Here is a 21,514-nt window from a genome sequence, read left to right as displayed (position 1 = left end):
TCGGATTTGTCCTAACCCAAGCTTGTGGCACTTAAATACCGGTGGCTGAAGAAGTTGGATGCAGCCCTAGGCAGTCCTGGAAAATATTGATACAGCCATAGGCCCTTCAAAGTCCCTCAGAGTCCAGATCTGTACTGAGAGTAGAAGGAGTGGTATAGCCGTGCTAGCTGAGTTGCGTGCTGAGAGGTAGAAAGCTCAGAAGACTAGAGAGGAGGATGTTGTGAGAGTCCCAACCCAAGTAGTACTGTGCTCTGCCGGAACTTCAGAGGTAGAATAAGAAGAATACTTGAAAGTAGAAAGAGAATACTTGTGCCTGTGTTTTGACTCTTTGGTCTTTGTACCACCTATTGCCCACCAGTGTCAAGTGACCCGTCCTAGAGGGTGACACAAGCCCCAGACCTTGTTACCTGGGATGAGCGGTATACTGAGGGTTTCCTGCTTACACCTGTGCTGCTAGATAGTGTCTAGGCTTCTAGCAACTTTGCTCTATCCGGATCAGTTCCTTTACTTTTTATGGATACTGTCCTGCACTGTGTTCCTTCTGGTTCTCGGTGTGGGTTGAGATGATCCCTGACTTGTCCTCTCTAATAGGACTGCATAGTGCTTAGTAGTGTTGCTTGAGGAGAAACTGTGTCTAGGTCTAGCATATACATGTGCTCTGTTCAATGTCTAGACCACAACTCACTGGCTGGGGGACCTGGCAGGGGCCAGGGCCCGACTTGACTGCTGTAAGGAGCATTCTAGCTTGCATCCTTCCTCTACAGAATCCAAGGACAAAATGACCTTACACTACCTCCCTACAGCCTGTGTGAACTGTGCTGTGAGTGGGTGAGGAGTGCGTGTGAAAGATGTAAAGAGAAAGATGATAGGTGAGAAGAAGGAAGGACTCTCATTGGTGTACAGATCCATGTGATACACAAACAAAACAATAACCCCTTAGGATATCTGGATATACATAGTTACAATAACGACATCTTGTGGTAAAACTCTGGTACTGCTACATTAGCACTTACTCTTAAAAGTACAAGCTTTTGCGAAGGGTGTAACCAATAGTAACACCTGTGGTGGGACACCACAAATATCCATGTTTTTCCAAACTCCTTAGGGCTGCATCCATCTTCTTCAGCCACTGGTAATCAAATGCAGTATGCTCAAGGTTCACTCATCTCTAGTATCAGGGCGGAGAAGTATAGGGGTGGAGAAGGATCAAGCTTGTTAACATGTTACATGTCATCTGCCTTAACTTTTTGTTCTCTAGGAGGTAAGCCGACACCTGAGGTTAGTGGTCCCCCCCCCCACCCCCATCTCCCCATTGAGATCACATGCATGTGTATGAGGGATAGAACAGCATAGCTATTGGTAGACCGATGGCTATTTTGTCTGTATGGCCAGCTTGCTGAAAGCATATCCACCATACAAATCAATCAGAAGACACTCCTTGTGTCCGTTCTCCTGTCCTGTCCTAAATGTGGGACGCCCCTCTATTACTTCACTGTTGTATATGAGGTATTCAAATATATGTTATTGGTGACAATAATGAGCTGACACTCTAAATAAATCGTTTCCACTGTCTCTCTATATCACTGGCAGGATTATAAGAGAAAGTGACAGCGATATAAAGATAAGACGGGATTCACCATTTACAATGGGTGATTATCACCTCTGCACAGGTCACAGAGCATGCCTAGAACGAGTATATAAACGCTGCCCCCTTGTGGACGGCTCCCAGCAATTGTTGATAATTAGAAATTGAGCTACAGCTGTTTTCTAATGCTGATGAGTACGTTCCATCTTTATATGCCTTGTGATATGTCTTTTATATGACTTTCTCCCCCTTGGGATTTCCATTATGTGCCCAGCCTCCCCATTACACCAGTGACATGCCTCAACCTTGTATTGATCTCCCTTCACTAATAGATTATAGTGATCAATACTGACTCTCCCGCTCCTTTCCTCTCTAGTCATTGATATTGACAGACATCTTTCTTCTTCCAGTATGAATTCAAGGCGAAGAACATCAAGAAGAAGAAGGTTAACCTGTTGGTGTCTGTAGATGGAGTGAAGGTGGTCCTAAAGAAGAAAAAGAAGGTGACCGACATACTTTCTGTATGTTCATTTCTGTCTTCTTCTTAGTTATGGAAATGAGCTCACCCCTAAACGGTTTTCTATAGATTTGGCGAACATCCCCAGTCATGGTATAAGGCTTCTATATGGGCTGGATATTGAATGGCCTATAGGTGGCACCAGAGGGACAGTTTTCTTCCTTCTGCAGGAGAGTTAATTTGCATGTTTTTTCCCTAGGTTGCTTTGTTTGTAAAACCTGATACTTTGATCTCCCCAATGTAAATTTAGTTTCCCACAAATTTTAGTTATGAAAACAAAAAGTTTATTTAAAGGAGAAATCCAGGGTCGGCTTTTTTTTTTCTTCAAAAGAGCTGGAGTCCGCTGTCCCCTGCTTCGGTTCCTGGTCCCCTGGCCGCTTCCTGGTTTGAACAGGGACCTGGTTCGTGACGTGTAAGGCCAGCTCAGCCATCAGCGACCATAGCGGGGTGCCGTCTCGGCCTCTAATGGGCTCAGCGGGCCTGACACGTCATGAACCAGGTCCCTGCTCAGACCAGGAAGCGGCCAGGGGACCAGGAACCGAAGCAGGGGACAGCGGACAGTAGGTGTATGTTATGTTTATCCACCTCCTCCTCCCCGACTCTTTTGGAGGAGGGGGGGGGGAGTCTGACACCGGACTTCTCCTGTGTTTTATTTTTTTTGCAGAAATCAATAGTTCAGGCGATTTTAGCGACTTTGTAATTGGGTTTATTAGGCAAATATGCCATTATCTGCATTCAAAAAGACTTTCCCTAGCCCCCCCCCCCCCCCCCCCCCCCCCCCCCTCCTCCTCTCTCTTATTCACTGCTCATTATCAGGAAATCTCCACTCTTTTACATCAGTCGGCCCTGTGTAACCTATGGAGAGGGGAGGGGGGGGGAGAGATTAGTCTGCAGCAGAGAGCAGAGAACAAAGGATTACACAACGGGAGCTGCATGAAAACCGGTATTCAGAGGTCAGAGAGGTTAGTGCTGACTTCAGAGGAGATAGCCCGGTGATGTAGCTGTAAATTAACTCTTTGTTGTCCTGTTTTGGTGCCTCATCTCCCTCCACCCCTCCCCTCTCCATAGAAAATCATGAAGACTGTGGGGAGAGCGTCAGACAGCTTTTTCATGATAAAAATGCATTTTTCGGCTAAAAACCCCAATTACAAAGTTTTTAAAAATCGCCTGTACTATTGATTTCTGCAAAAAAAATTAAACAACAAGTACACTTTAAGCCTGTGTTTGTGTGACGCATTCCCATTAAAATGACGTTGCCTATAGCAGTTGAAATCTATTAAGTAAATGGGCCCTGCCATATACCTCTTACGTCAATGGGGCCATCTTGTAAATGTATATTGTATGAGATTATTCCGTGTATAGGGATTGTCCTATAACGTCACTGACTGTCCTTGTCTTGTTACAGAAGAAGGAATGGGACTGGGATCAGAGCAAGATGATGGTCATGCAGGATCCCATCTACAGGTTAGTGTCTGTAATCTTGTACAAAAGTAATTGTAATAATCTCCAGTTGGATTTAGTCAGTGACTATAGTGTATGTGGCCCCCGCACCAGGCCGGCATTGGCTGCATCCATCCGCTATTACACTACAAAGAACAAATCCTAGATGATCCCACTGAGGAATTACAATCTCCTTCTTCATAGGAAGCATTTTCCTCTAATCCAAGAAGTGACTTTTTAAGTGTTTATTATGTGGTTTTCATTGTGAATTGGTTTATTGCAGCTTATGGCCCATTTATACCTCGTGTCTCTATAAATCCTGCAGCTAGAATATGCCAGGCTCATTGGTATTGCCGCCTCCAGGATAATACATCTATTAATTTTCCCATGCCTACCATTGTTATGTAGCCCCCCCTCACCGTCAATGATGTGTTGTTTCCCTGATCCCCCCTCTATATGTTTTTTTTTTATGCAGAATATTCTACGTTTCTCACGACTCCCAAGACCTCAAGATCTTTAGTTACATCGCCAGAGACGGCTCCAGTAACATCTTTCGCTGCAACGTCTTTAAATCTAAGAAAAAGGTAAGTGTGAAGAAAGGGTTCACCCTTGTTCTATGCTTAAAGGGGAACTATCAGCAGGGTAGGTGAATCTAACCTGCTGATGTGTCCCTAATGCACAGGAGACGCCAAGGAGGAGGATGTCTCTTCCGCTGTTCCGGTGCAGAGAGTCGTTTGCTCCACTTTACAGTCACACAGGAGCTCTACCAGCGCCAGGGTCCGCCCCTTTCTAATGATAATTAATGGAGTGGGCCGGCGGGGGCCAGCCAGATCTGCACTATTGGGATGGGAGGCGCTCCTAGCGGTCTCACCGAACTGTCGGGCACACGACTAACTGCATCGGAACGGCGCTGAGAAAGAAGGTTAGGGGGGAAAAAAACGTTCCTTCTCAGCGCCTCCTGTGCTGTAGGGACCTATCAGCAGGTTAGATTTGTTTAACCTGCTGATAGTTCCCCTTTAATTGTATAGGAAGAGCTTTACATGATGTGATGGTTATTTGGTTTACAGCCGTACATAGTACTGTACATTGGGGTAGTAGGCGGTGTTATTCTAAGCTTTGGCAGCCGCTAAGCAGAGTGGTTAGATAACTTAGCAATGTTACCACAAAGGTGGGCAACCTTTAAAAACCTATCATAAGAACATGAGTATATCAGTCAAGAAGCTGACATAGAGAGTGCATGGAGTGGGGGCGCAGCTTAATGGGGGCCTGACATGACCGGCTTTGGCCTGGGGAATGTAGGCCTTAGGAAAAGTATAGTTGGGAAAAGTAAGTGAGGAAGGAAGAGGTCTGGTAGGGGCTTGGTGTAGGAGGATGGGGGCCCAAAAAGAGGTGCAGAATGGGGATGTATAAGGGGTGTACTCACCAGGTGGTGAAAGTCAATAAAAAAGGTGGAGTCGTAGGTGGAGCTTCAGTTTCCTGCTGGATCTGGTTCAGCTCACCCACCCAAAGTTGTGGTGAGGGCTTGCTATACAACTTAGCCTGTCATGTTAGCCTGCGGTAGGGACTTCAAAGGTTCGGTCTGGTAAGAGGGGGGCCCATGAGAGGGTTAGTAACCCCTTGTTTATTGGTGGATATGGAGGAAGTATATAGTGTTGTTCCGAATGGGATGCGTCCCAGGGACCAGGGGAGTTATTGGCTGCCTTGTCAGCCCCCCAGATTGGCGCGTTGTGGCTTAGGGGAGTACGTTATCAAGACCCTGCCAGGCCTCCCTATATCTTCTATGGTGATTACTTGACATGTTGTATGCTGCTGTTATGTGAGGTTGCAAAACTACAATTCCCATCATGCCTGGACAGCCAAAGTGAAGCTTTCCAAAGAGCAAAGTTTTTGAAGAGCAAGGCATTCCTAGAAGCTTTGTCCAGGCATAATGTGAATTGTAGTTTTGCAGCAGCTGGAGGGCCGCAGGTTGGACCCTCAGCTCTTGGATCACTTTGCCCACATTCACTATATATTTGCACCTTTTTTAGCGCTTTTTACTCCATAGTTTCTTGTTATGTGTTGTGCCCAGTTATAGAGGATTTCTCATATCACTAGGAAAGTGTGTCCTTCTGAAAGTAGAATTTCCTGTATAACACGGCTGGGCAGGCTTCCTACCTCCTTTTCATTCATCCTAGAAGTTTCCATTTATACCGCGTTCCTTTTCTTCTTCTTCTGGAAGGATCTTTGTATCATCGCCGGCTGCTTCTAGCAGCACAGAAACCTGCCGGGATGCGTCTTTCAAGTGATAAGAAAAGATCTGAGCAATGCTTCATGTGTTTTGCAGCCTGCGGGTATTTTCCTTGCTCGGCTTCGTGCAGTGTTCTTGCCTGGAGCTTTATACGTTCTATAGAGAGAGATTTCATATCAATGTCGCTGACCCATAAGAAGAAGTTCTCTCTACCCCCCTCCCTACGTATGTCTTATTGTGCAGTGATTTAGTGAGCTTCTTATCAGCCAGAACCCCGTCATTTATCACAGATATCGGCACATCGCTCATCTGCCTGACTATTACAGTCCTTATTCTGCACTGCATTTGACTCTGCAGGTTACATTGGGGGCTGTAGTTGTGGAGAGCTCCTGGGTACATCTTGGGATGTGATGTATCTTGTTTCTCCAAAAATAGCACAGGGTCTTATATACTTTTTTTCTCTGCAAATAGGGCTAGGGATTATTTTTGGAGAAATCCTGTATGTCCCTACACTGTAGCCCCACTCTATATGGTAGTTATCCTCCATACTCTGTGTCCCACTAAGCTCCCATGATGTAGTGAGTCCTCCATATTGTATACCTCTCTGTATACCTCTCTCCCCCCTCTGTAATTGTTCTCCCATACTGTATACATCCCCCCCTTTCTGTAGTTGTTCCCCCGTACTGTATACCTCCCTCCCCCATCTACAGGTAGTCCCCATACTGTATACACCCCCCCCCCCCTTCTGCAGGTAATCGCTATACTGTATACATCCCCCCTCTGCAGGTATTCCCCATACTGTATACACCCCCCTCTGCAGGTAGTCCCCACACTGTATACACCCCCCTCTGCAGATAGTCCCCATACTGTATACCCCCCCCCCTCTGCAGGTAGTCCCCATACTGTATACACCCCCACTCTGCAGGTAGTCCCCTTACTGTATACACCGCCCCCTTACAGGTAGTCCCCATACTGTATACATCCCCCCTCTGCAGGTAGTCCCCACACTGTATACACCCCCCTCTGCAGGCACTCCATACTGTATACATCCCCTCTGCAGGTAGTCCCCATACTGTATACATCCCCCTCTGCAGGTAGTCCCCATACTGTATACACCGCCCCCTTACAGGTAGTCCCCATACTGTATACATCCCCCCTCTGCAGGTAGTCCCCACACTGTATACACCCCCCTCTGCAGGCACTCCATACTGTATACATCCCCTCTGCAGGTAGTCCCCATACTGTATACATCCCCCCTCTGCAGGTAGTCCCCATACTGTATACACCGCCCCCCTGCAGGTAGTCCCCATACTGTATACATCCCCCCTCTGCAGGCACTCCATACTGTATACATCCCCTCTGCAGGTAGTCCCCACACTGTATACACCCCCCTCTGCAGATAGTTCCCATACTGTATACACCGCCCCCCTGCAGGTAGTCCCCATACTGTATACACCCCCCTCTGCAGGTAGTCCCCATACTGTATACACCCCCCTCTGCAGGTAGTCCCCATACTGTATACACCCCCCTCTGCAGGTAGTCCCCATACTGTATACACCCCCCTCTGCAGGTAGTCCCCATACTGTATACACCCCCCTCTGCAGGTAGTCCCCACACTGTATACACCCCCCTCTGCAGGTAGTTCCCATACTGTATACACCACCCCCCTGCAGGTAGTCCCCACACTGTATACACCCCCCTCTGCAGGTAGTCCCCATACTGTATACATCCCCCCTGCAGGTAGTCCCCACACTGTATACACCCCCCTCTGCAGGTAGTTCCCATACTGTATACCCCCCCCCCCCCCCCTCTGCAGGTAGTCCCCATACTGTATACACCCCCCTCTGCAGGTAGTCCCCATACTGTATACACCCCCCTCTGCAGGTAGTCCCCATACTGTATACCCCCCCCCCTCTGCAGGTAGTCCCCATACTGTATACACCCCCCTCTGCAGGTAGTCCCCATACTGTATACACCCCCCTCTGCAGGTAGTCCCCATACTGTATACACCCCCCTCTGCAGGTAGTCCCCATACTGTATACACCCCCCTCTGCAGGTAGTCCCCATACTGTATACACCCCCCTCTGCAGGTAGTCCTCATACCTTATACCTCCCTCCCTCCCCCTCTGGATGCCGCCTTCTGCCTGCTGCCCGCGCTCATCTTAAAGGTGTACTCCGGCACAAAAATAATCTTGTTTTCAAATCAGCTGTTGTTAGAAAGTTATACAGATCTGTACATTACTTCTATTTAAAAATCCTATTCCTCCTCCTCCTATTCCACGGAGCGACGGCAGCAGATTGCTGCTATATTTGTCGTTTGTCTTTCCACATGTCTGCTGATCGTTGTCTTCTATTACACAAGACGATTATCGGCTGAACACGGCCGATAATCGTTTTGTGTAATAGGGCCTTTACTGTCTGGGGTGTATTGGACCTTGTGTATTGTGGGTCATCGGCAGACGACTCTTATTACTTTACATGGGTTTTATGTTCATATTAGCAGGTTTCGCCCTTATCTTATGCAGACTATATTTGTGCATTGTATGTTGTGCGCTCTGTGCATTGTATGTTGTACGCGCTGTGCATTGTATGTTGTACGCAGTGTGCATTGTATGTTGTACGCAGTGTGCGTTGTATGTTGTACGCAGTGTGCATTGTATGTTGTACGCAGTGTGCATTGTATGTTGTACGCGCTGTGCATTGTATGTTGTACGCAGTGTGCATTGTATGTTGTACGCGCTGTGCATTGTATGTTGTACGCAGTGTGCATTGTATGTTGTACGCAGTGTGCATTGTATGTTGTACGCAGTGTGCGTTGTATGTTGTACGCAGTGTGCATTGTATGTTGTACGTGCTGTGCATTGTATGTTGTACGCAGTGTGCATTGTATGTTGTACGCAGTGTGCATTGTATGTTGTACGCAGTGTGCGTTGTATGTTGTACGCAGTGTGCATTGTATGTTGTACGCAGTGTGCATTGTATGTTGTACGCGCTGTGCTTTGTGTGTTGTACGTACCGTGCTTTGTGTGTTGTACGTACCGTGCTTTGTGTGTTGTACGTACCGTGCTTTGTGTGTTGTACGTACCGTGCTTTGTGTGTTGTACGTACTGTGCTTTGTGTGTTGTACGTACCGTGCTTTGTGTGTTGTACGTACCGTGCTTTGTGTGTTGTACGTACCGTGCTTTGTGTGTTGTACGTACCGTGCTTTGTGTGTTGTACGTACCGTGCTTTGTGTGTTGTACGTACCGTGCTTTGTGTGCTGTACGTACCGTGCTTTGTGTGCTGTATGCACTGATTTTGGCACAGACAGGAATGAAGCCCCCCCTCATTCTTAATTGTCATCCGCACTGTAGTCTCCATGGTGCAATTTTTTTTCTTTTTTTTTTACGTACGTCCCTACCCTGAGGAAACCATTGCTTCTGCTCCCACATAGAATACAGGTGAGTGTACAGTATACATGACCTCTCCAGTCTCTGATGGCCGCCCATCGGCTCAATTCTTTCATGCCTTTTAATGACCGTCAATAGTTTCTGCTTCCCCTGACTACAGTCACAGAGCGGCCCGACCTCCAGCTGTTCTCCTCACCTCGCCCTCTCTATAAAGATGCCAGCCGCTTACTCACGGCCTCTCCGCTGCCGCTTCCTGATGTTTACACTTCAGTATCCAGGCGATCCTCCGTTATTAAGAGGAGAACATTGTGGCCCCCTCGTCCATTATTGCCAGTTTCCATGGAGAATTTAATATCTGGAGTCCCCCGGGTTGTGGCTAAAATAAATCTCAATGTTGGCTGAAGTTTGTTTTTCCCATTGTTCTGTGCTGGGCCGTATATTATCTGCTGCTGCTCCTCCATTATTAGCCAGTCCCTTCATTGCTGACTATTATATATGTCTATGTAATATCTATACATCTACACTGTAATGTCACTACCACCGAACATAGCATAGATAATCTGCTGACAGGGCCAGGGGTAATGTATCAGTATGTTCTTGAAGAGCTGCTGTAAAGCAAACTGCTGGAAAACTTCCCAATGGCTGTGATGGAAAGAAGTCAGATCACAGAACATGGCAGCTTGTTGTGTATGGGGCAAAAGTGTCTACAATGGGCATCAGAACTGGAGCGTGGACCAATGGAAGAAGGCGTCTCATGTGATGGGTCACGTTCTCCATCATGTGTCTGGCTGGGTGCGTGTGCGTCACTGACCTGGGGAGGAGATGGCACCAGGATGCACTATGGGAAGAAGACAAGATGGTGGGGCAGTGTGATGGGCAATGTTCTGCTGGAGATCTTGTGTCCTGGCATCATGTGGATGTTACTGTGACACCGACCACCTACCTAACCATTGTACACACCAAGCCCCCCCCCCCCCCCCCCTTCATGGCAGCAGGACCCTAATGTATGTAATGGATAATGCCCCGGGGGCCGCACTGCAGACATCGTACAGGACAAAGAGATGAAGAGGGTGACTCGTCCTCCAGATTCCCCGGATCTCAGTCCCATCCGTCATTTGCGGAGTGTGCTGGAGGAACAAGTCCCATCCAGGGAGGCCGCACCTCACCGCACATAGGGAACATCACAGGGATATGGGGTCCGCACCTTACAGGATGCTGATATCACAGGGGACATCACAGGGATATGGGGTCCTCACACCTTACAGGATGCTGATACCACAGGGGACAAATCACAGGGATATGGGGTCCTCACACCTTACAGGATGCTGATACCACAGGGGACATCACAGGGATATGGGGTCCGCACCTCACACCTTACAGGATGCTGATACCACAGGAGACATCACAAGGATATGGGGTCCGCACCTCACACCTTACAGGATGCTGATACCACAGGGGACATCACAGGGATATGGGGTCCTCACACCATACAGGATGCTGATACCACAGGAGACATCACAGGGATATGGGGTCCTCACACCTTACAGGATGCTGATACCACAGGGGACATCTCAGGGATATGGGGTCCGCACCTCACACCTTACAGGATGCTGATACCACAGGGGACATCACAGGGATATGGGGTCCTCACACCTTACAGAATGCTGATACCACAGGAGACATCACAGGGATATGGGGTCCTCACACCTTACAGGATGCTGATACCACAGGAGACATCACAGGGATATGGGGTCCTCACCTCACACCTTACAGGATGCTGATACCACAGGAGACATCACAGGGATATGGGGTCCTCACACCTTACAGGATGCTGATACCACAGGAGACATCACAGGGATATGGGGTCCTCACACCTTACAGGATGCCGATACCACAGGAGACATCCCAGGGATATGGGGTCCTCACACCTTACAGGATGCTGATACCACAGGAGACATCACAGGGATATGGGGTCCTCACACCTTACAGGATGCTGATACCACAGGAGACATCACAGGGATATGGGGTCCTCACACCTTACAGGATGCCGATACCACAGGAGACATCACAGGGATATGGGGTCCTCACACCTTACAGGATGCTGATACCACAGGAGACATCACAGGGATATGGGGTCCTCACACCTTACAGGATGCTGATACCACAGGGGACATCACAGGGATATGGGGTCCTCACACCTTACAGGATGCTGATACCACAGGAAACATCACAGGGATATGGGGTCCAGGGACTTAGATAAGATTAGGCAGGGGGCTTTGTCATATTTGATCACTTTACATCCATAAAGCACAGCCTGCGGACCTGCTGCATCCCTTGATACCCGTGTTTTGTGCACACTGTATATATACCTGACTAGTGACTATATACACAGCCTTCCTAGCGGTGGTGAAATGAAAGCTATCTCTTAATCCCAGAGAATTCCTATAATTATGGGTTTTTACCACAATTGAACTATAGCTTTTTGTGGTCACTGTTCACACCGCTATGTTACTGCAGTAAATGGAGCCACATCCTCAGTAACCAGTTATTATGTGCTGAACTAAACCGGTATTGGGGGGGGGGGGGGTGATTATCTCTTCATTATTGTAAGCTAAAATTACAGTCATCGCTGTTATTACGTGAGACTAAAGCGTGTGTTATGGTAGGATGTATTTAATGAAATCAGTCACAAGGACAGATATTTTCACATAAAATGCTTATATAGGGAAGATTATGACCAGGTATAAAGGGGTTCAAAGCACAGATTGGCGCTCACTTACACTGCTCATGGGGTCATGTAATACGGCCCTTACTGGAGCTCGAGGACCCCCTTTCTTGTGATCGGTGTGGATCCCAGTGGTCAGATCTCTGCTGATCAGGTATCCCCTGGATAGGTGATATGTTTTAATCTAGGGATATTCCCTTTAAGGTGTCTTCCGGAAAAAAAAAGTACAAACACAAGACGTTAGATATTTGTTCTACTTTGTTGTTCTGAAGTTTTGTCTTCTTCTTTGTAGAGCCAAGCCATGCGAGTGGTCCGGACTGTGGGCCAGGCATTCGAGGTGTGCCATAAGCTGAGTCTGCAGCACACCGAACAAGGGGGGGATGGACATGAGGATGTGGAGAGCGAGAAGAGCACCGACGACTCTGGAGTACCAGGTATATAAACGATACATAAGATAGATAGGTTAAGGTGTCATGGCAATGTGATAGGTCTGGTGGATGGTAGCCATTGTTCACCTTTATCGGTTTGGTCTTCGATCTTAGAGTAGACTGGTAGTTAAGCGAATATATCGCTGTCATCATACCATTTACTGGTTTTGTCCATTTACTTGTAGTGTCCATTTACTTGTAATGTCCATTTACTTGTATTATCCCTCTGCCTTTTGTTGCCTGGCCAAATGGTCTATTTATTCCACTATCCCATTTATCTTTTATGTCTTGTCATCTCTCGGTGCAGTAACACATGTAGTCGCCAGCGTGGATCACAACGCCGACGAGACAGATATCGATGCCTTGGACAGCCCCCCGCCCAGGGACCAGCGGCCTAAGTCCAGTCGCGGGGTGACCGATCTGGACGCTGTGAAAAGGGAGAGTGAATGTCTGGAGGAAAAGAAGATAAATGTAAGATGTAATGTAATATGCCTATGTATGTCTGTGTAGCGCTAACTTGTTCCGGCACGCTGTACAAAGATTGTAGCATTTCAATACAAGGCTTCTCTTTATACTTATATCTACTTTTACTTTAGACTTCTTGAAGTTCACAAATTCCTTGTCTCCCACTTCTCTTCAGGATAAACTCATAGCTTCCCCCAAGATGTTGCTGCCATCCGATAGCCAGCTTCCCCCAGGAACCCCTCTCTCTGTTCACCACCAAATCCAGCTGCTTCAGCAACAACTGCAGCAACAGCAGCAGCAGACGCAGGTGGCGGTGGCCCAGGTAAGAGACGAGACAAGATCTCCGCAGTCCTGCGCCGGGTGCACTGACCGCCTAGAGTTTTACCTACCGGGGGAATGTCTTGTGCTTTTTTTACAGGTTCATTTGCTGAAGGACCAGTTGTCTGCAGAAGCTGCCGCCCGGCTGGAGTCCCAGGCAAGAGTTCATCAACTTCTACTGCAGAATAAGGACCTGCTGCAGCATATCTCTCTGCTGGTGAAACAAGTGCAGGAACTGGAGTACAAGCTATCCGGAAAGAACACCAGTAAGTTCTCCCGCAGAGGGTGGGGGTGTCAGTATTGGACCGCTGGAAGTCTGACTCCCTGCACTCTCACTTATCAGAGGCCACAATAATTGCAGCATTGTCCTATTCAGATATTGAAGCGTTCACACAAGCACCGCAGCCTCTTCAATCAGCTAATTGGGGGGGGGGGGGGGCCCTGGAGTCCGACCTCCACCGATCTTATATTGATGGGTCATTCATTTTGGATAATAACCCCTTTGAATGATGACTCTTTGTGCCAGTAACCGCCACTAGGGGCAGCTTATGAGTAAGAGGCTAGCACTATGTTCAGTGAGAGTTGTATAAAGTCACATGCAGTGAGCGCCACCTAGTGGTAGATAACTGGTTACATGATGGTAATGTAAACAGAAAAAATATATATATGTAAAAAGTCAACTTTTTTTCTTAAAGGAAAAAAAAATATCCACCAGTTTTAATGGTCTTCAATTATATTCTTCATTAAAGGGATTATCCAGCACTACAAAAACATGGCCACTTTCTTCCAGAGACAGCATCGCTCTTGTCTCTAGTTCAGGTGCAGTTTGCAATTAAGTTCCATTCACTTCAACTAAACTAAGTTACAAAACCTGCACCCAAACCGGAGACAAGAGTGGAAGAAAGTGGCCGTGTTTTTATAGCGCTGGCAACCCCCTTTAATGTTCGACTCCTCTTCCAATCGTCTGTTTGAAGGGTCTTGTGCAAGTTAGTATGAATCACAAATGCTGTACTGTTATTGAAACCCATGCAGACTATTGCAGTATGGTCTTCTCCACGAGCATGGGTGGTGCTATATTTGATATGGGGATTGCAAGTAGGAACTGGTCTCCAGCCAAGGTGAGCACTGTATAAAGCTGATAGTCAGGCAGCTAGAAGTCTGCACCAGAAAAGAGGCCGTCCATTTGTAGAGGTTCAATAGCCCCTTTAAGGGATAGATTTGCTCTGCAGACTTGGATGATGCACGCGCTGTATATACAAAAGACATGAATTTACTACCTACATTCTCAGGAGGGTATGGTTAGTCTTAGGGTACTAATGGCTTTCGTCGGAAATACAGGGTGATTCAGAACGGAGAGTGCAGGCCTATAGGTAAAGTAACATCGGTGGTAAATGGTCAGTGACTGAGTATCAAAGCAAAACTGGTGTTGCCCATTGTAACCAGGAGGATCGAACAGCTTGGTGACCACCACACCATTTGGATGATCTCCGATACCTGAATAAAGCTCTACCGGAACATTGGATCGGCCACTCCAGAGAACTGGACATAAAACTTGGATAGATAGTCGCGTCCTTCATATTAAGACATTTCTGTTCTCTCATCCTCTTAGAATCAAAATTACATTAGGCCATTCAAATGGACGGCCATCCATATAATACATAAACAGCTCGACTCCATAGCTAGTTGGTCACTGTCCATCCTGAGCAGTGCCCCCCCATGACGTCCATACTCTCTATTAGAACATATGGGGTTGCATTGATGGGACAGACCGTTGGAATATTTCAGATAATTGCATAGTGTGATATTATTAGGATAATCTACAGATACATCATCTGATATCCGCCACCTGCTGCAGCCTGTGTTTGCGAAGACAGTATGAACAACAGCTTGCATTTTCCTTTGAGGATTGCAAGGCAAGCACAAATCCTGGACCCCCCCCCCCCCCTTCCCGCATCTTGCAAGCAATTCTTCTAAAGCTAATTAAGAAATCGCTGTTTAAGTTATTTCCTAAGAATTATAGCTGTCGTCTCCCAGAGTGGTTCCGGTTACTGAAAGACAAACGCTGGGTCAGTGCTGTTCAGATTTCAGTGGTACTTGTTCTCATTGAGGTGATGACGTCTTCTTGGCAATGCTTCATGGGAAAGTATGCAAATGAGGTCTTTTTCGGGTTGCTACCTGTAGGTGTCACCAGAGAGACGGTTTTCTGTGTTGTAATTTGAATTCTTTGCAGATGTATGGTAGAATTCATAATCTTTAATTATTAAAGGGATTGATGGGAAGAATCACTTGACCCCCGACAGTTCCTCCATATCAATTATGTATATCGCATAAGGTTCCTCAGGATGTGTGAACTTCTACAGTAATATAATTCATTCATCTTTGCAGTGGGATCCCAGGACAGCCTCCTTGAAATCACCTTCCGTTCCAGCATCTGTCCAGTGCTTTGTGATCCTTCAACACCGAAATCGGATGATCTCCCCCCGCTGACTGACCCCGACTCCTCCTTCCAGCTGGGCAGCCCCTTAGGTAGGACAGACTGCTTGGTGAAGGTGCAGTGCTATCGCTTTGTTCCGGGCCAGGGGGAAGGAGCAGGTGAACTTCTCGGCAGCCTCGAGCTCTATAGGTTCAGAGAATCTGGAATAGCCTCTGAATATGAATCCAACACTGATGAGAGTGACGAGAGGGAGTCCTGGCAGGATGATGGGGGGCGGCTGGCCCACGTTTTGCACAGAGACATGCTGGGGGACAGTCTGGACGATGAGATTGCTGTGTAGGGGGGGAAGGCACAAGAACGTAGATTCAAGTGGGTTCCGTCTTGTGTTTGTGGCATCGGGGGAGTGTGCTGTATTTGTACTCTGTGATATTTGCACTGTTCGCTATATAAGTACTGTGTGTCTCCTTAAAAGACGGCTATATTTGTACCTGTCGCTGATATTCTGGTTTTTACTGTGTGCCGTTGGGTCATTCGGCCATAACTGTGGATACCTGCCACAAGTGTAGACCAATGTAACATAAAGCATCTGTAATCCCTAATACAGAACATAGAGGGTCCAGCTTCAGAACAGCTGCCCCCCTATCTCTTCATCAGGTGCCATCTCTCTTATTGGTCATGTAGAAGCAACACGAGGATTCCCTGACAGTATGCAATGCATTAAAAACTATGGACACTTTTGGATACATTTCTGTATAAAACTGAATGTGTTATGGGCTAAAGACTATTTTTCTAAAGGATTTTTATTAAACTTATTATCACTATACCTAGCAAGCTGCTCAATGCCAGTGTCAATGCCGTCAGACATCTAACTCTCCGCCCTCTGCTGTCATCTGATAGAACGGACAATGACCGGCATCAAGCAGCTTGCTGTGTATTGTCATAGATGCAAGCTGCAGAAGCCAAATGGTGCAAAATTTTTAATAAAAAACAATTGATAGAATGTTTTGTAGCCAATAATAAATGCAGTTTTATTAGAACAAATGATCCAGAGCCCTTATAATCTAATGGTTGTTGTGAAGTCAGAGTGCTGCAATCAGGTTATAATAATAATTGAACAGTCAGCTTAGTTATATAGATCACTTTGCCTGGGAAGGGTTCTTTTATGAATGTACAAGCATCTTACATCCACCCATGCTTATTGTCTGTATACTGAGAGACCTGAGCCTCGCAGATCCTTCTTTAGTAGTCAGACTCATTTCCTGTTCATTGTCCCATAGTTGGTTCCCTTCCCATGCTTTTGTGACTCTGGCACCGCCATACAGTATGTAGATAGGTGGGGTGTGTGTGTGTGTGTGTGTGTGTGTGTATATATATATATATATATATATATATATATATATATATATTATATATATAATTTTTATTTTTTTTAAAGATGATCTGTCATGGCGGCAGCCATCTGGCCACATTTACGAGATTATGGATTCTATTCCCGTTCATGTGACCATAGAAAAAAATTACAGTCAGAAAATAAAAACAGATTAGAGTTTTAGTATCTGACTCTAATCAGTGAAAGAAAATTTAGGCGACACATTCCCTTTAAATCTCCATCTTTCTTTCTTTTCATGACTTATTTCCGTTCTGCATTGATATTACTGATATAAAGATCCAAGGTGTCCAAACTTCTCCTTTAACATCAGAGTCCTTCTGTATCTCTGTCATCTGATCTACATGGATCCTATACAAAGTATATTACAATGGCTTCTAAATACACACAGTCTGGATGCTAGACCCTACGATACCTGGCAGCGTGCCAGAGTTAAATCACTCGTCCCTAAATCCTCATTTTCTTCTTGAATTGACTCAGTAGTAACATCTGTTTCGCTCACCTTAGTCGCTGAACCAGATCCGTAGCCAGATCATCATACAGGCTGAGGCTTTCCCCTGGGATTGCTGATCGTTCTATATGTTCCCGAGTAGTGGTTCTCTTCTTGTTCTGCTGCAATTCTTTTCATCACCAGCAGGAGGCGCCAGCTGGCAGCTCTTTATCTTCTAGGATGATCAGCAGGATCAGCGCTTACGTTTATAGAGAAACTATTTTAGTAATGATTTGTTGTGGTAAAAGGACTCCTCTTCCCTACCGGAGTGGCACAGTGGGTACATCCGGCTATGAGCTACCATCTATCTATCTATCTCTCTATCTATATAAAATATATTCCTGCTCATTGTAACAAGTGTATTGGGGTCGGCAAATACACACACATACATATATATATATATATATATATATATATATATATATATATATATATACACACATATTTATACACACAAAGCTGCCATGCCCAATTCCATTTTGTTTCGATCACTCATCAGTTCCACAGACCACTGCTTCTCTACACTTTTCCAGCCCATTAACTCCTTAGTGGCAAGACGTTCCAGTTGACTAGCCCCAATAACTGTTGACAGAATAAGGCCGTGTTCACACAGTCACTACAGATTCATACATAGAGAGAGAGAGAGGACCCTGCCCATGAGGGCTTGCATAGGGAGAGAGGGTCCTGCCCATGAGGGCTTGCATGGGGAGAGAGGACCCTGCCCACGAGGGCTTGCATAGGGAGAGAGGACCCTGCCCACGAGGGCTTGCAAAGGGAGAGAGGACCCTGCCCACGAGGGCTTGCATAGGGAGAGAGGACCCTGCCCGCCAGGGCTTACATAGGGAGAGAGGACCCTGCCCGCCAGGGCTTACATAGGGAGAGAGGACCCTGCCCATGAGGGCTTACATAGGGAGAGAGGACCCTGCCCATGAGGGCTTACATAGGGAGAGAGGACCCTGCCCATGAGGGCTTACATAGGGAGAGAGGACCCTGCCCACGAGGGCTTACATAGGGAGAGAGGACCCTGCCCACGAGGGCTTACATAGGGAGAGAGGACCCTGCCCACGAGGGCTTACATAGGGAGAGAGGGCCCTGCCCATGAGGGCTTACTTAGGAAGAGAGGACCCTGCCCACGAGGGCTTTCATAGGGAGAGAGGACCCTGCCCACGAGGGCTTACATAGGGAGAGAGGACCCTGCCCGCCAGGGCTTACATAGGGAGAGAGGACCCTGCCCACGAGGGCTTACATAGGGAGAGAGGGCCCGGCCAGCGAGGGTTACATCTGAAGTGGACCTTGCCCAAGAGGGCTTATATAGTGAAAGAGGACACTGCCCATTAGGGCTTACAGTCTACGAGGTGATTGACGTGGCAGCAGGGTTATTGTAGGTTGTAGTCTTTTCTGAAGAGATCTGTTTTCAAGTTTCTTTTAAAGATCTTGAAGTGGATGAGAGGCGAATGTGTTGGGGTAGGGAGTTCCAGAGTATGGAAGACGCTCAGGAGAAGTTTTGGAGGAGGTTCTGTGAGGTGCGGGCAAGGGGAGAGCACAGATGGAGGTATTGTTAGAACCGGACAATGTGTGACAGAATGGCCTTGTATGTCAGGGTTAACATTTTGGGCTGGGTTCACACTACGTATATTTCAGTCAGTATTGTGGTCCTCATATTGCAACCAAAACCAGGAGTGGATTAAAAACACAGAATGGATCTGTTCACACAATGTTGTAATTGAGTGGATGGCCGCCATTTAATGGCAAATATTTGATGTTATTTTAAAACAGCGGCCGTTGTAGTGAAATAATGGCCGTTATTTACTGTTATATGGCGGCCATCCACTCAATTTTAACATTGTGTGGACAGAGCCTTTCTGTGTTTTTAATCCACTCCTGGTTTTGGTTGCAATATGAGGACCACAATACTGACTGAAATATACGTAGTGTGAACCCAGCCTTAAACTGAATTGGTTAGACATTAGGAAGCAAGTGATGGGATCAGCAGAGGAGGAGGAAGAGGAGAGGTGGGTTAATCAGCAGTGGAGCTTAGGATGGGTTGGAGTGGAGTAAGGCTGTAAGATGGAAGCCTGAGAGGAGGATGTTGCAGTAGTCAAGGTGGGAGATAATGACAGTATGTACCCGTAATTATGAGTCAGAGTTGAAGGAACGGATTCGGGAAATGTTTTTGAGGTAAAGGTGCCAGTAGGTGGTCGTGTCTGGATATAGGGTGTGAATGGAATAGAAGCAGGTTAACCAGAGACAGTGGACATGTAGGAGAGAGCAGCCGTTGATCATGATTGACAGATGGAGGGAGGGGGAAATGTGTCCAGGAAGATAGAGCTGATAGACCCTTAGAGAACTTATATTCCCCCAGCCTGTGTACTCTCTAATCCTGGGGCAAAGACCTCCGAGGATATGTGTAGCACAGGGTGAAGAGACACATACACCTGAGTAGGACTATGCTTGTGTCAATGGAGACTAATAATGAATCAGCCCAACTATCGTCAGCTGTAGGTCACCAAAAATATCACAACTTGACCTCTAATAAACTCCAATACAAAGAACAGTAATATACAGATGTAGAGCTCCCCCGCACTTCATGCCTTCATCTATGACAGATGTCCATAAGACAATGGAGCTTCTTTGGGTTTTCTAGGTTGTCCATGGATGTACATTATCTGAATGTTTTACTAAGGACCAACCTCCTCCATCACTTCCTATAAGGTTAATACTCCACACCTGCGCAGCTTACATAGATTTATTTTGGCCAACAGCTACTACTACTTGCCTGTTACTGATGTGTCCACCCTTAACCTTCTACTAGTTATGCTCTACTTTCTTGCATTACAATTTCGGAACATGCCAGCAAACACTTACATACAACATGGGCGACTTCTGACAGAGTTTCACATCATGTTTTCTTTCCTCTAAGCTGTTCACCTCCCGCTACTCACCTCTAGATATAATGCTGAAAGAGGAAAGGTAAGGATGGACACCTCTATATATGCTTTATATACCGTGCACTGTGCACACCTGCAGAAAGTGGAAGGAGCCCGTTGTTGCCAATGCTAGTTGTGTATATATTTTAACTCTATAATTTTGATAAGTTATATTCATAGATGGAATATCACATTAGTGATAGATCTGCTGATCTCTGTCGTATTGCTCAGTAGCAAAAATATTTTTACTAAAATTTTATTGCTTTTTTTGTAAATATAATATTGCAATTTTTTTTTTTAATACATTTTCCTTGGGGACAGCGTAGCATTGTTTTTTTGTGTCTTGTTTCTTTAATATAATGCTGTACGGACATAGCTAGTAACCATAAAGCAGTGTTGCCTCCCAGTCCCTGATCTTAGTACTTGACTCTCTGCTGCCCTCTGGTGTAAAATACCTGATATATACGTGTAAATCCTTGTGCTGGTAATAGAGAAACGCTGAATTTCCTTGTCTGTATTAAGTGCACTTACCTCTTTGTTTAACGACAATAAACCTTATATTTCTATCATTTCTCTCTGCCTTCTGTATTCTTTCCTCTTGCCGTAACTTTTTTCCGACTCTTAGAGGTTTCTGAGCTTTAGTAATTTTCTCCATTTTTTTCTAACAATTGTGCTTTAGCCTCAAAATGCAATTCTTTAAAACTTTTTTTTTTTTACTGCTTTTCCTGCAAAATGTCACCTTTGCCCCTTTTAAGTAACATGAAGGGGGCCCTGTGTGTTGAGTCCCAGGCTTTATAGGTACCAAATAGAGAAGCCACCCTCTAGATCAGACTGTCTACTGAAATTTTGGAATCAACATGTTTTACTAAGCAACTGAGTATATGATGCCAGAAAATTTACCTAATGTAAGGATGCCAATTTCTGTGAAAGCTGTATCCTTTTAATGGTGCTCCTCCCTTGCTGTAGAGGCCCCTGGGGGGTGGGCTTTGGCTATGCCCCGCCTCTGCAGAGCCTCTGCAGCATGGGAGGATAAAAGAGTACAGTTTAGAGAAGAATGAGATGTGTTCACAGCTGCACAATGCCACAGAAAGAGGAGCAGACAGGGAATCAGCGCAGCAGGGGCCGCAAACTTACTTATTGTGCGATAGTCTGCTGTGAGATTAGAAGTTCTGTAATAGCTGT

At 46.3% G+C, this 21,514-nt stretch overlaps 1 protein-coding gene across 3 annotated transcripts in view; it reads left to right on the top strand.

The window, feature by feature from the left end:
• The window catches only part of LOC138789051 (carboxyl-terminal PDZ ligand of neuronal nitric oxide synthase protein-like), a 66,175-nt gene that overhangs the window by 38,696 nt on the left and 5,965 nt on the right, over positions 1-21,514 (top strand). Inside the window, exons 3-10 of one of the 3 annotated variants that reach the window (XM_069967567.1) lie at positions 1,996-2,106; positions 3,508-3,566; positions 4,018-4,126; positions 12,176-12,317; positions 12,619-12,782; positions 12,952-13,098; positions 13,195-13,360; positions 15,480-15,620. In XM_069967567.1, the coding sequence (XP_069823668.1) occupies positions 1,996-2,106; positions 3,508-3,566; positions 4,018-4,126; positions 12,176-12,317; positions 12,619-12,782; positions 12,952-13,098; positions 13,195-13,360; positions 15,480-15,620 (1,039 nt within the window). Of the gene's footprint in view, positions 1-1,995; positions 2,107-3,507; positions 3,567-4,017; positions 4,127-12,175; positions 12,318-12,618; positions 12,783-12,951; positions 13,099-13,194; positions 13,361-15,479; positions 16,851-21,514 lie in introns of those variants that run through there. The other 2 variants (XM_069967568.1, XM_069967569.1) reach the window with 2 other exon arrangements.

The sequence above is a fragment of the Dendropsophus ebraccatus genome, chromosome 4 (genome assembly GCF_027789765.1).
Source record: "Dendropsophus ebraccatus isolate aDenEbr1 chromosome 4, aDenEbr1.pat, whole genome shotgun sequence".
Taxonomy (NCBI): Eukaryota; Metazoa; Chordata; class Amphibia; order Anura; family Hylidae; genus Dendropsophus; species Dendropsophus ebraccatus.
The sequence above is the reverse complement of the archived record's forward strand: the minus strand, read 5'-3'. Positions and strand labels throughout refer to the sequence as shown.